Source organism: Argentina silus (genome assembly GCF_951799395.1).
Source record: "Argentina silus genome assembly, chromosome: 13".
NCBI classification, from domain to species: domain Eukaryota; kingdom Metazoa; phylum Chordata; class Actinopteri; order Argentiniformes; family Argentinidae; genus Argentina; species Argentina silus.
This window is the reverse complement of record NC_139667.1, coordinates 17,607,924-17,621,664: the sequence shown is the minus strand read 5'-3', so window position 1 is coordinate 17,621,664 and position 13,741 is coordinate 17,607,924. Positions and strand designations below refer to the sequence as shown.

General features: G+C 38.7%; 1 protein-coding gene across 1 annotated transcript; it reads left to right on the top strand.

The window, feature by feature from the left end:
- Nucleotides 1–66: 66 nt before the first annotated feature.
- Nucleotides 67–12,161, top strand: LOC310814252 (solute carrier family 22 member 7-like; the record flags this gene model as incomplete). Its single annotated transcript, XM_083683550.1, has 10 exons — nucleotides 67–447; nucleotides 1,517–1,620; nucleotides 2,539–2,693; nucleotides 3,906–4,074; nucleotides 4,897–5,020; nucleotides 5,658–5,767; nucleotides 5,993–6,207; nucleotides 10,383–10,491; nucleotides 11,070–11,276; nucleotides 11,762–12,161. The coding sequence occupies 10 exons, from the start codon at nucleotides 67–69 to the stop codon at nucleotides 11,838–11,840; spliced, it is 1,653 nt and encodes a 550-aa protein (XP_083539676.1). The 3' UTR covers nucleotides 11,841–12,161.
- Nucleotides 12,162–13,741: the final 1,580 nt, after the last annotated feature.

Below are 13,741 nucleotides of genomic sequence, written 5' to 3'. Positions count from 1 at the left end.
TTGGATTCAATGTTTAACAAATGGGGATGAGAGTATGATTGCTGTGCTGTCAAGTGGAAGACAAAAATGAAGTTTGAAGACTTACTCTTGGATATTAATGGATTTGGAAGGTTCCAGATTATGATCATTTCTATCAGCTTCCTAGGTCGGTTCACACTGCCTTGTCACTTCATGCTAAATAACTTCATTGCGTTTGTGCCCTCTCACCACTGTGACTTCAGTGCTCTGGATGATGGGGGCATCTTTTGGAATCTGACACAGGAGCAGAGACTGACTGTTAGTATTCCAGTACAGGACGATGGGACTCCAAGCTCCTGTAAAATGTTTTCAAAGCTGGAGTATCACCTGTTGTCCAATTCCTCCAACATTACTGACCTACCTACAATACAGTGTCAGAATGGATGGCTGTATGACAACAGCACTTTCACCTCCACTCTGGCTACACAGGTAAAATGGATGTTCACACTTTACATTTACATGTTTGTATTGAAAATCCTAACTTCATTCTGTAATCAATACGTTGCATTATTAAAGCTGACTCGTGCTTATTCATGTCAGACTGCGCTTAAAGACAATTCCCCCGTTTCTCTGCGCTGTGAGAGAATGCGTGATGACAGTATGAGAGTAGATAGGAGCCAGTCTTATTGATTGGTCTGCGTTAAAATAACCTGATATTTAAACCATTTCCATGGTTCATGGCCTTCATTTCTGCAATTTAAGAGCTGCTATAATAAACTTGATTTTGCCAATCTATCTGAAACGGTAAGCTGATGAGGCAAACCATTCTCTTTTCAAAAATCCTTCACTGCTCTTGTCACCACCTTGTGGTAGCTTTCAGCAGCACTTCACACCTTATGTCTGCTGTAGCAGCGTCATGAAGGTATACCACCACTGCGATGTTGGTATGCACCTATTAACCACTGGCCCACTGTATAACATATAAATGTCTCACAAGCTTCCCTTAACTGTTCCAACTGGCCAATTGCTACCAACTTTGACAGTGGATGATCCCGGGATGATCACTTGTTAAACTAGGGTTGTGTTTTGATTCTCCACCCTTCTCCTAAAGTGTTAACTCACACCCCTTCATGGATTTAAAAGTAATTGCCTGGTGTAAGCAATATTGTGGAAAATCTCTCCAACCATGCTTGCACCAATCCAGTGCTTTTAAATGAATTAGGGGCAGTGCACGAGTGCATACTTCTTTTGGGTGAAGGGTAGAGAATTGGAACACACCCTTATTATTACCCCATTGTTTACAAATACAAGAATGTCAATAAACAATATATAGTAACATAGAATTAAGCATATCATGTGAATGCCATGGACTGTATGTACTTGAGGAGGGATGAGGCTGGGGGAGGTTACATTTCTCCTCCTCCACTGTATATAAAAACAAGTGGAGGGCTGCCATTTTGCTGTAAAACAAATCCCAGATTGTGTCTAAAACTAGGGTGAATTCATTCAGTTTCCATGAGATTAATCGTTACAGTCCTGTTTTTACTTCTCTCTTAAGTGGGACCTGGTGTGTGACAGAAAAGGGAGAAACAAAGCAACAGCCACTATCTTCTTTGTTGGTGTGATGTTTGGAGCGATGACATTTGGAAGTCTTAGTGACAGGTAATGATCTTACTCTAGATAATATATGGACGTATGCCATTTTTTGATTAAGGGTCTTTGAAAACCTCCATTATGTATTACAGTATGTATTTACAGTGGCCAAAATGAAACTATTTGACAGAATATTTATGCTTTAAAATGTATTTTTTAACTTATAGTATAAGTTATTTTCATGTTTATTTCTTATTCCCAAAAGACTTCCTCATTCACTTTCAGTAAATTGTATTATATTTTACCATTGAACACAACATTGAATATTGAACGGACAATAAGTCACTGCCTTTTTAGCATAATGAATGGAAAATTCAAAAGATTAACGATGGAGAGGATCTGATGATTCCGCCAGTGATTTTTCCACTTCTTAAATTGATAGGTTTGAATCCACCCATTGCATTTCTATTATTAGGCTACTGTAAGCCCTATTTAATTATCTGTCAGTGGATTTGGAGGACCATGTTACCATAATCAGAGTAAATTAGTTCATTACAACGTACTAGACAATAAAAGCTCAGACATACTCAGCATTCTCTGATTGGCTGGCTAAATTCCCAATCTCATGCTATCATGACCATTCATCACCTCTCCTCTCCCCTGCAACTCTTCAACGAGGTCGTCGCTGCAAAAGACAATATATTTTTAGTCAGTTTACCTGGTAATATAAGGGTTAAATAAATAAATTGGTATGCGAGTGGTATGCGATTTATTTATCTAAACTAGCTTATTTTTTATACCCTCAGTCATAAAGCCATTGCAGTGAAACTTGCAAAATGATTTCACAAAGACCCCTGAATGACATTGCATGTCCTATAGCTATTAGATTAACCATTGTGTTTAAATTGTTAAAATAGAGCTCACAGTCTTATTATAAATAAAAAATCATTGTTATTATTCTCTTCAAATGTTGTACTCATTCCATAGGTATGGGAGGAGGACCATGCTTCTGGTGTCTTATGTCTCTGGAATGGTGTTTGCTGTTGCCAGTGCTTTCTCCACATCTTTCAACATGTTTGCAGTGCTGAGGTTCTTCACTGGATTTGGCATCACTGGCATCGTCATTGTCTCAACAGTCCTCAGTGATTATGCATACCTCCTTGCATTGTTAATATGATCAATACCATGTTATGGTTACTACAAAAATGAAGCATATTTATCTTCAAGATTTGCCGGCCCAGGCCAGGGCATAATGCCATTTAGTTGGTTCTGCTAAACTGAGCATGTAGGTGGTTGGGTTGCATTGGGGTGTGCTCTTCCCTCAGCCCGATGTTAGCTTAAGTTGCTGGTAGGTTAGCTTAAGTTGCATGTAAAACAACCAGTTAGGGGGTGAGACATGAACAAATGAGTAGGTTAAGGTAGGGATTAAGATGAGGTAAAGCTTAGCTATGTTAGCTGAGGGAACAAAAGGGCTGAGGGGAACATAGACATGTCTAGTGCGTTGAACTAAGTCAGGATTCAACCCAGACTTTCTACTGCAAATACCTCACCTCACACATTTTCTCAGAAGGGCATAACGTGCATAAAATCTGGGGAGCAATACTCTTGGCCGCCTGCCTGGTTTTCTTCTTCTTAACTGTGACCACTGATTTGGGGACCGGTTTAGTAATGGGAAGGCACCCAGGTTGAAAAGCTCCTCTACAGCAAGAATCACACCGTTCATAAAACCACCATGGACAGTATACACAGCAAGCCAGAGCCCGACCATAGACTTGAACCCAGCCAGCACTAGGTCCAAAACACAATTCTCACCAGCAGAAGAAACAGCAACAAGAGAGCAGAGACTTAATCAATGCGATTTAACTGCTAGGGCCCATCAGACAGTAAGGCAGTGAAGGCTGAATTACCACCTTCAGGAGGTTTCAGGCTTGCCTTCAAAAAAGAAAAACAGTGTTGAAGCAATTGTTGATGGGTTACTAGGCTATTTCAAATAATAGAAATTGCAGGTTAGTTGTTGAGGTTTCAAGAATATAGTCTCCCGTTATAAAGTGTAGCCGAAATTATTTTCAGATAGTTTCCCTTTATGAAATATAGCCTATTTGGTCATCAGATCAACGTTTCTGGCAGCGCATTTCGTCTCGCTCTTGGTGCCAGGGTGCGTAACTATGACGGTACACTCTCATTTTGGTGTTGGTATAGTTTGATACAGTAAGAGTGTAGATTCTCTAGTACATCCTCTGTTTCAAAATGTTTTCTCTCTTTTGCACCTATTGAACAATTGTGGTGCATAGACAACATAAGTGGTGCTACAGAAATTATCCTTATCTGCGCTTGTGTTTCTCCCATCATCACAGGTGTGGAGTGGGTGGACATTAAGCACAGGAAGCTGGTCGGAGTGATTGACAGCCTGTCATGGACATTTGGGAACACAGTGCTGCCAGTCATTGCCTATTGTGTGACTGACTGGAGGTGGCTGACCGTAATTGTCACCTCTCCTCTCGTCCTGGCTATCATTTCCTGGAGGTCAGACCTATAGTAACAGTTGTTGGTGCTGTACAGTCAGTAACTGAAAGGGTAGAATAGGTATATTCCTATATGGCTGTATAGGTTTATTTGTTTTATTTATCAGTATCCCCATTAGCTGCCGCACATGCAGCCACTACTCTTCCTGGTGTCCACATAAAACACATCACAGTGTACTGAACAGCTATAGGCTCTACGTATAGGTGCCCGATTAAAGGGTAAATGTTAATCTAGAATGTTATTGTTGTCTGCCATTGTTCAAATACAGGTGCTGCACAATTAGAATGTAATCGCATTGAAACAAGCATGACAGCAGAAGTTCTACTCCTCCAGCAGTATGATATACTGTCTCAGTATTTCAAGCAACCATAAAGCCAGACAGACACTCAAACACGATTTTCACAAACACAAGTTAAACACAATAACAAGTTATTCTTCAATTTCATGGTTTCTAAACCGAGAACCAGAATGTATTATGTAGCTATTATTATTCATAATGATAAGTATTCTACGTTTGTAATTACGTAAGTATGGTCCCAAACACAACTCGCACGTTGCCACTGTTAACAGCATCCTAAATGCCCATTGGTTGACTTTCTTATCGACCCGTAGAACGAGTAGAAAAGAGACGCAACCAAGTAGAGGCTTCAAGTTCACCACAGATGACCCACGTTTATAGCCGATATGTTTCTAACATTTTGACATGAGAATGTAGCTCGTGGCTGAAATCGCAGTGTCTGCCGGGCTATACACATAAAAAGGGGTGTACAAGGAAATGAGAATAGACCCCATTATGAATGACATCATAAACTTCTCCAATAGGTGGGTTCCTGAGTCAGCCAGGTGGCTAATAGCCAATGGGAAACTGGAGAAAGCTCACTATTACTTGCAACAATGTGCCAAGATGAACCAGCGGGAGGGACTTGCGTCAACTTTGAAACCAGAGGTGAGCTAATGCCAGGACAAAGGTTGTGGATGACTCTGTAGCTTTTTAAACAGTCAGCAACCACAGATACACGTCAAATGACATTGTACAATTAATAATCCACAACAGACTGCAGTTGTTTCTGTTGAAAATAAACCATAGGATGTAGGGTTGTACATTTAGTTTTTTTGACTAACCAACCCTCATTAACCGGTTAAAAACCGACTAAAGAGTTCCAAAATGTAAGACATGAAATTAATAACTTCCCGAAAGCCCTCGCCGTCGACCACAGGACAGGGCAGTTAACATTGCAGTCATCAGATTCACCAGAAATACACAACATAGGATTCCTCATGTCTTAGTCATTACTATGTAAGACTATGGTCTAAATCGGATTCAGGGTTTGAATTGTATTGAATAATATATGAATCCTACGAAATGAACAAAATGTGAGTACGGTCAATTAGTTTATTTCTCAGAGATTAAACTATTTTTTCACAAAATAATGTTGCAGGAATGCTTATCTTATGTTTCTAACTACATAAACAATTTCAGAACAATCTGAGATGGTGGGTGTCGAAATCCTCTTTTTTCCTTTAATTTGACATCCAAATGAGAATATTTCATGCCTCCCTCCCACTTTTGTTTCTCTCCTCAGGCTCTTTCCAATGTTGTTGTGACAGAGAGAAGAGACAGAACCTACTCCTACCTGGATCTGGTGAGGACCCCAAAAATGCGGAAACTGACTCTACTCACTGGCATATTGTGGTGTGTATACACTCTCTCATATTGGCCATGTTCCAGGCCGAAGACATTGCAGTTGCAGATCTTACTATGCCCTAAAATCATCATATCATGTAAATAACGCATTATTGTGGATGCTCTCACAAATGGCATGTACTGTAAAGACATCTGTAGGTAAGAGGAATTACAACTAAATATGAAAAACAGATGGACTAACGACAGCACTGTGCCCATCTGGTTTATCCTTAGGTATGGCGTGGCATCAACATACTATGGCATTAGTTTCAACATTACTGGATTTGGGCTCAATATCTACTTAACTCAGTTTACATATGGTGCAATTGAGCTACCAGCTAAACTAGCAGTTTACTACTTGCTGGATAAGATTGGCAGGAGAAGCACTGAAGTCGGAGCTCTGCTTCTGGTTGGAATCTGTCTTGCAATCAACATTTTCATACCAAGAGGTGCGTACATTTATGTTATTGTTATTTCAATGAATGACTTTAACCCTTAGATATCCGGACCCAGTTTTCCTTGCATGAAAATTAAGCAGTGATTATGACTGCCCAAGGAGACCCCAAATAACACATTTCTGGGGGGAAATGTCAACACTCATAGTTTTGCAATGTTGAATTTATTCATGTCTCTATAGCTTTTTAATGCAATGTTTTTTTTTTGTTTTGTTTTTTTACAAATATAGGCAGTTAACACTCATATGTGTGATAAAGAGAACCATACTCTCACAGAAATATTATTTTACATGAAAGCCTAGGCAAGGCATAAAAGTGTGATTACAGTTTAACGCAGCATTCATCAAGTGACTATACCTTCACCAAAAATGAACATTTGTATTCGAAAATCTACATTTACACATCTCTGGACATCTTATAAGCATTTTGCATCCATTCAATTTTATACACTTACCCTTTTGGCCTTTTGGAAATTTTCAGAGGAGCAGAATTTCTGTGTTTACAGACTTGTGATTTCAGCCATTTTTCAGAATAAACGTTATGGTGGTGTAATTACAACAATCAGCGCATGTAAACTTGTTAAGATCTCTTGTTCAAGACAGTACTTTCATTTTGTGAATTGATCGCATACATACATTTTACAATGGTGGTGGAGAGGGGCTTTAACCTACATACACTGAACCAATGATAGGCAATCTGCAGAGGTGAGACCATCCATTCTTTTGGGGGGGTTTGTGGGAAGGGGGGGGACTGGAAACTTGTCACTGAGTTTCACTACAGCCCGACTGATCACTTTTCAAGAAATCAATTCAGAAATGGACTCCTCATAACCCTCACTCGTCTGTAGGTTGATAGGTTGAGTGGAGGGGACAGGCTTCCACTTCCCCATCTTGTCCACTGAGATGTCATGAGGGGGAAGACCTGTGAGGGTCACAGGTTATCCACCAGCTCAACGATCTCCACAAAGCTGGCTCTTGTTACAGATTTAACAATTGGGAGTTAATGAACCAAATGAAGGATAGAGAAAGTTGTCCTCACGTGTATAACATTGAGGCAAGTGGGACACACAAGATGAAAGGGGCTGCAGGATAACAGTTAGCTAGCCAAGCAATGCTACAACCAAGTGTTAACTAGTGTGGAAAACATAAGGGAGCTCTTTCTTTTACTTGGTGCAGTAATAGAGGTCTTTCACCTAGTGTAATAAAAAGGGGAAGCACTTCAGTGGTGGTGTACACAACGAAAGCTCACACACCAGCTAGCAACAAAACTCACATGGCTCCCGAAGGGGCACGAGTGGAAGCAGCGAGGCTAGTGACTACTAATTCAATCTTTTGTTGGCGAACCAAACTAGAGAGAACTTTTTATAAAGTAAGTTGGACTTAAAGGGTTAGTTCATGTTTTTGATGTCACAGTGCCCTGCATAAGTAATGGGACAGTGAAGCACTGACTTTCATTGACACCTCTTTGGTCCTCATGTTGACAGATACCAATAGCAGACTCCAAAGGCAAATGCAAAGCCTAGAATCAATACTAGACATTGACAGCTCTCTTATGGTTGCACAAATTATGTGACGGAACACACTTGACTTACCAGAAACACTTCCCGAAATAGGGAATTTAAGTATAAAAAGTGTTCCAAATAGTGAAACCAATATGTACACAAATACACTCAAATAAAATCTGATAATCTCTACTTTAACATCATAGTAATTCTATAATTAATAGGGGAATATGTATAAAAACGTTATTATTTCTAAATGATGAAACCAATATGTACACAGATACTATCAAATAAAATCCAAACCTTTGGAGTATCAAGCCAAAAGAAGAAAGAATGCATTACTTCCCAGTTACTTGCACAGGGCACTGTATAAAAAAGTGATACTTTTTGTAATCTTCAAATGACCATACTTAGTAGTACTAGACCACAATTGTGCGTAAGCTAATGAAAGAAATATTGCATTTGAATGTGTTAAGGTATTTCATCAAATCTAAAGTGTTACTAAATCAAACATTCCCAAACTCTAAGCCTCATAAACCTATATTGAGAAAATGACATCAATATATAACATAACAAATGAAATGTCTTTTTCATCATATTTGTATGTACTTTTAATGCTAACATTAGGGACAGGCGGTGATATTGGTTGTAATGAAACTGACTTTGCTCTTTGTTGCAGCTTCCTGCATTACCTTAATGGAGCTATCAGTGTTCATCTCTCTTGCCTTTCAGCACATCATGTGAACGAGTATGCAGCAGTTTTTTAGACGTGAAACTGGCTGGAAATAGTAAATGAAAATATTGGTATTTATCAACATGTAGAGCTGGGCAGCTTCTTCATAACAGGATGAGCAGGGCTGCCTACTACAGTCATGAGAAAAAATTAGGACACCCTATGAAAACCTTTGTCTTCTTCAACATATTCAAACATATGGACATTTGATATTCATTTGAACAATATTGAATTGAGGTAATATAACTAAACAAATACAACTGAAACAAATTATTTAAAAAATTATTGGTAAAATGTAATTAATAGAAATGCAATCTTCTTGTGAGGAAAAAGTTAGGACACCCCTACATTTAGTTCCACTTAAAATGCCTAAAATTATAATAAAGAGCACCACATCAGGTGCAAATGATTAGAACATCGTTACAGAGGATTTTGGAGGAGCCTCTCCTATTTAAACCTCAGATATTTAGTTTGGTTTGCTCTTGATTGTTGAAGTGAGTTGCATCACCATGGCGAGATCAAAAGAGCTCTCTGAGGCCTTCAGAAGAAAAATTGTAGATGCATATGAGTCTGGGAAGGGATATAAAAAGATCTCCAAACTATTCGAAATTGGCCATTCCACTGTCCGGAAAATAATTTACAAGTGGAGAACATTTAAAACCACCACCAACATGGCCAGGTCAGGCCGCCCAAGCAAGTTCAGCCTAAGAGCTGACCGAAAGATGCTTAAAGAAGTCTCCAACAATCCCAGAATGTCATCACGAGACCTACAGGTATCTCTTGCCACAATTGATGTCAAAGTACATGCATCCACCATAAGAAAGAGACTGAACAAGTTTGCATTACATGGGAGGTGTGCAAGGAGGAAACCCCTGCTGTCAAAAAAAAACATCAGGGCAAGACTAAAGTTTGCCAGAGAACACCTAGAGAAAGACCAGAACTTCTGGAACAATGTGCTTTGGACAGATGAATCCAAAGTTGAACTATTTGGGCACAGTAAGAGTAGACATGTTTGGCGCAAAACCAAGACAGCATTTGAGAACAAGAACCTCATACCAACTGTGAAGCATGGGGGTGGAAATGTTATGGTTTGGGGCTGCTTTTCTGCAGCAGGGCCTGGTCAGCTCACCATCATAGAATCCACTATGAATTTTGTATTGTATCAGAGGGTGCTTGAGGAAAATGTGAGACCATCTGTTCGAAAGTTGAAGCTGAAGCAGATGTGGACCATGCAACATGACAATGACCCAAAACATTCCAGTAAATCTACCAAGGAATGACTCAAGAAAAATAAATTGAGAGTTCTGGAATGGTCAAGTCAAAGCCCGGATCTTAATCTTATTGAGATGCTGTGGATTGATTTGAAACTGGCTGTGCATGCAAGACACCCCTCGAACATCACACAGCTGAAAGAATTCTGCAAGGAGGAGTGGGAAAAACTTTCTCCCAATTGATGTCAGAGACCTGTAGACAGTTATAAGAAACGTCTAATTGAGGTTATTTCAGCCAAGGGGGGCAATACTAGCTATTAGGGCATAGGGTGTCCTAACTTTTTCCTCAGTAGGAATTGGCATTATTGTTAATTTTTCGTTAAATAAATGATTACAAAGTTACATTTTCATAGTTTTTTGTTCAATTACATCCCCTTTATCTATAGACATTGTTAGAAAGAAGATAACATATTGATATGTCCATATTTTTAAGAGAATAACTTAATATTTTGGGGGGTGTCCTAACTTTTTCTCATGACTGTATACTGTATAAATAGAGTATTACTGCTGGGTTATGTACCGGTCTCCAATATTTGCTAAAGCAATTTTGCAGTTCAAGCGTATATGTTTTGGATCTGGGCTGGAACATAATTCATAATATGAAGTCATCCTATCTTTTTCATATAATAGATAACTGTTACATAAAAGTCTTTCTCTCTTACAGACATGTCGGTTTTCAGGACAGTCATCGCAGTGCTTGGGAAAGGCTTCTCGGCAGCATCCTTCACGACTGTTGTGTTGTATAGCGCTGAGTTGTACCCTACTGTCATAAGGTAAATGAGACTTGCCTCCTTCTCTCTTTAAAAAAGTGACAGAAGCTTGCGACAGCATTGTATGTTGTCCTACTTTACATTTGCAATAAATTCCCTACTTTAATTGTTTTTATAGACACCGCGCTGTCATGTTGGTCGAATTATCTCAAAGTATTTCAGGGCGACATTTAATGCTGTTTCACTAGCCACTATACAAAGCACTTGTTAATGAATTAACTGAAATTTCAAAAACTGTCTTTTCACTTTGTCATTCTGGGGTATTGTGTGTGGATTGATGGCAAATTCCTTTAATTTAATCCATTTTAAATTTAGTCTATAACACAACAAAATGTGGAAAAATGTAAGGGGTCTGAATACTGAAGTCACTGTATATAGTATTATGTTACTGTTGATAATTCAACCATATAAAAGAGCAAAACACACATCCCAAAGGTAGTGCTGGTGATAAATATTTGGTGAAATATATAGGCAATATATAAAGACAGGTAGTGTCTCATTGGCAATTTTGCGGGCAGCAATATCAGAAACTTGGTGCTGACGGATTATAACTAACCATCTAAAATGTGTGCATTTCTCAGGCAGAATGGCATGGGCTACACCTCATTCATGGCTCGGTTGGGTGTGTCACTGGCTCCCCTGATCCTTCTACTCAGTGAGGTGTGGCAGCATCTCCCCCAAGTCATCCTGTGCTCCGTGGCCCTTCTCACTGGAATAGTGGCCAGGATGCTCCCAGAAACACGGGATAGGTATCTTCCAGAGACCATTGAGGACATTGAGCAAGCAGGGTAAGGGTACAGTATGGATTCGCTCAACACCACTTACAGGTGTAATCTGTAATGGGTGGACAGAGAGATTACAGAGTGCATTTTCAGGGCCCAATTCATAGTTGAGTTCTGTTTAGAGTAGCATTTTGCATTGCATAATGGACAGTTATGGATCTTTACAAGATTCTCAGTTCAAACCTCTGATACTTGACTTTTTAGAAACCAATCAGATTTGTTCTGCATTTAGAACAACGTTGACAACACTTTGTCAACCTGCTAACCAAGGCAAAGTTAACACCAATGTAATGCACTGCTACCTAATTAATTAAGCAATAATACATGAGGCCATGTGTTGTGACATTTTTGTCATGGCTGTGATGTGGTCGTAGCCACAAGGCTCAAATCGTTCTACCACAGGTTTAGCTGAAAAAATATGAGGTAAACAATTAGCAATAAAACTTCTGAATTGTATCATTAATGTGGTTCTTTTTAATGTTACATTCTAGGAAACAGCTAGCTGGAGCACCAAATGCAGAAAAGACATTTCACCTTATAGCAAAGACCGACGATGACATGGAACCCTAACCCTGAAAATAGATGCTGAAATGGTTAAACTGGTGCCTTGTGGGTTTATATTTATTATGCCCAATGCGTATTGAAACTGTTTTAGGGAAGAGCTTTTCATCTCTTCATTTGTAAACCAGAGTGTTTATTATGATGTATCTTCACTCTCCACAACATCAAAAACAATGAATTACTGTGTAGCATTGAAAGTATGAAATAACACAAGAAATGTGAAGCATCAATCATTATGGATAGCATAACTGTCCATCCCTGTTTCTTTGTTCATATAGATTATTGACCTTAACATTTAAATAAAGCAAATGTTAGCTGACTGTACTTATATCTGACACCTAGCTAGCTCTATTTCTTAATTCAACATGAGTAGCTAAGTGGTTAGTTAGCTAGCGTGCTATGATTAGCTTAGCATGTCTCTGCTAGCTTGCTACATTTTACTCTGTTCGTCAAGTCAGCAGACCAGTTGTATCTATGAGATATTGTCTCATTTGTCTGACTACTGTAACACAATAATTATTATAATAATTCGTTACAGCGTGCAACTCAAAGTTTTATTTACAAGATTCTCAGTTCAAACCTCTGATACTTGACTTTTTAGAAACCAATCAGATTTGTTCTGCATTTAGAACAACGTTGACAACACTTTGTCAACCTGCTAACCAAGGCAAAGTTAACACCAATGTAATGCACTGCTACCTAATTAATTAAGCAATAATACATGAGGCCATGTGTTGTGACATTTTTGTCATGGCTGTGATGTGGTCGTAGCCACAAGGCTCAAATCGTTCTACCACAGGTTTAGCTGAAAAAATATGAGGTAAACAATTAGCAATAAAACTTCTGAATTGTATCATTAATGTGGTTCTTTTTAATGTTACATTCTAGGAAACAGCTAGCTGGAGCACCAAATGCAGAAAAGACATTTCACCTTATAGCAAAGACCGACGATGACATGGAACCCTAACCCTGAAAATAGATGCTGAAATGGTTAAACTGGTGCCTTGTGGGTTTATATTTATTATGCCCAATGCATATTGAAACTGTTTTAGGGAAGAGCTTTTCATCTCTTCATTTGTAAACCAGAGTGTTTATTATGATGTATCTTCACTCTCCACAACATCAAAAACAATGAATTACTGTGTAGCATTGAAAGTATGAAATAACACAAGAAATGTGAAGCATCAATCATCAGCATAAAAAAAATTACAATTACAATACTACTACTTAATCTAGGGAGGCAGGAGATTGCGGGGAGAACAACAGGTGATAATCATTACCTGTGTGCGAAATTTAATCTTGATTGCAACCGAAAAGCAGCCTAAATTTTGCTACAAACCAGTTGGTATCAAGAGAATCGCCTGCAAATTTGCTTTGATAGCAGACGGCGGTAAACGTCATGTCTGAGGTTCTCTACCCCCCGCCCAGTTCATGAACGTTAACTTCTCTGATAATAAAATAATCCACATTGTAATTGTTTGTCACTTATTAAATAATTAACAAGGACAAAATAAGATGAATAAATGAATAACCCATCATTGGTCAACCTCAGGGTGTTGATCAAATAGGCTACAATACAACTTTTATTGTCCATTAATTGCCCAGCGGTCGCAGGGGGATACTTGACGCAATCGGGATCATCTCTTCCACACCTTCATCTGATTTAACAATAGACAAGCATATGTTCATCCTATTATTAATTTTGGTTGCAATCGAGCCCTTGCTTTTATCCGATCATTTTATTTGTGTTGCCTTTTGTCTACGAAATTTGCTATAAATAGTCTGATTGTTTGGTCAACTTGATCAAAATGTAACTGGATCAAATGCAATGAAATTGATGTTACTGAATGTGTCCATAAATACATGGTAAAAAAAACTGAATAAAGTCTATCAGTTTTCAAATGTGACTT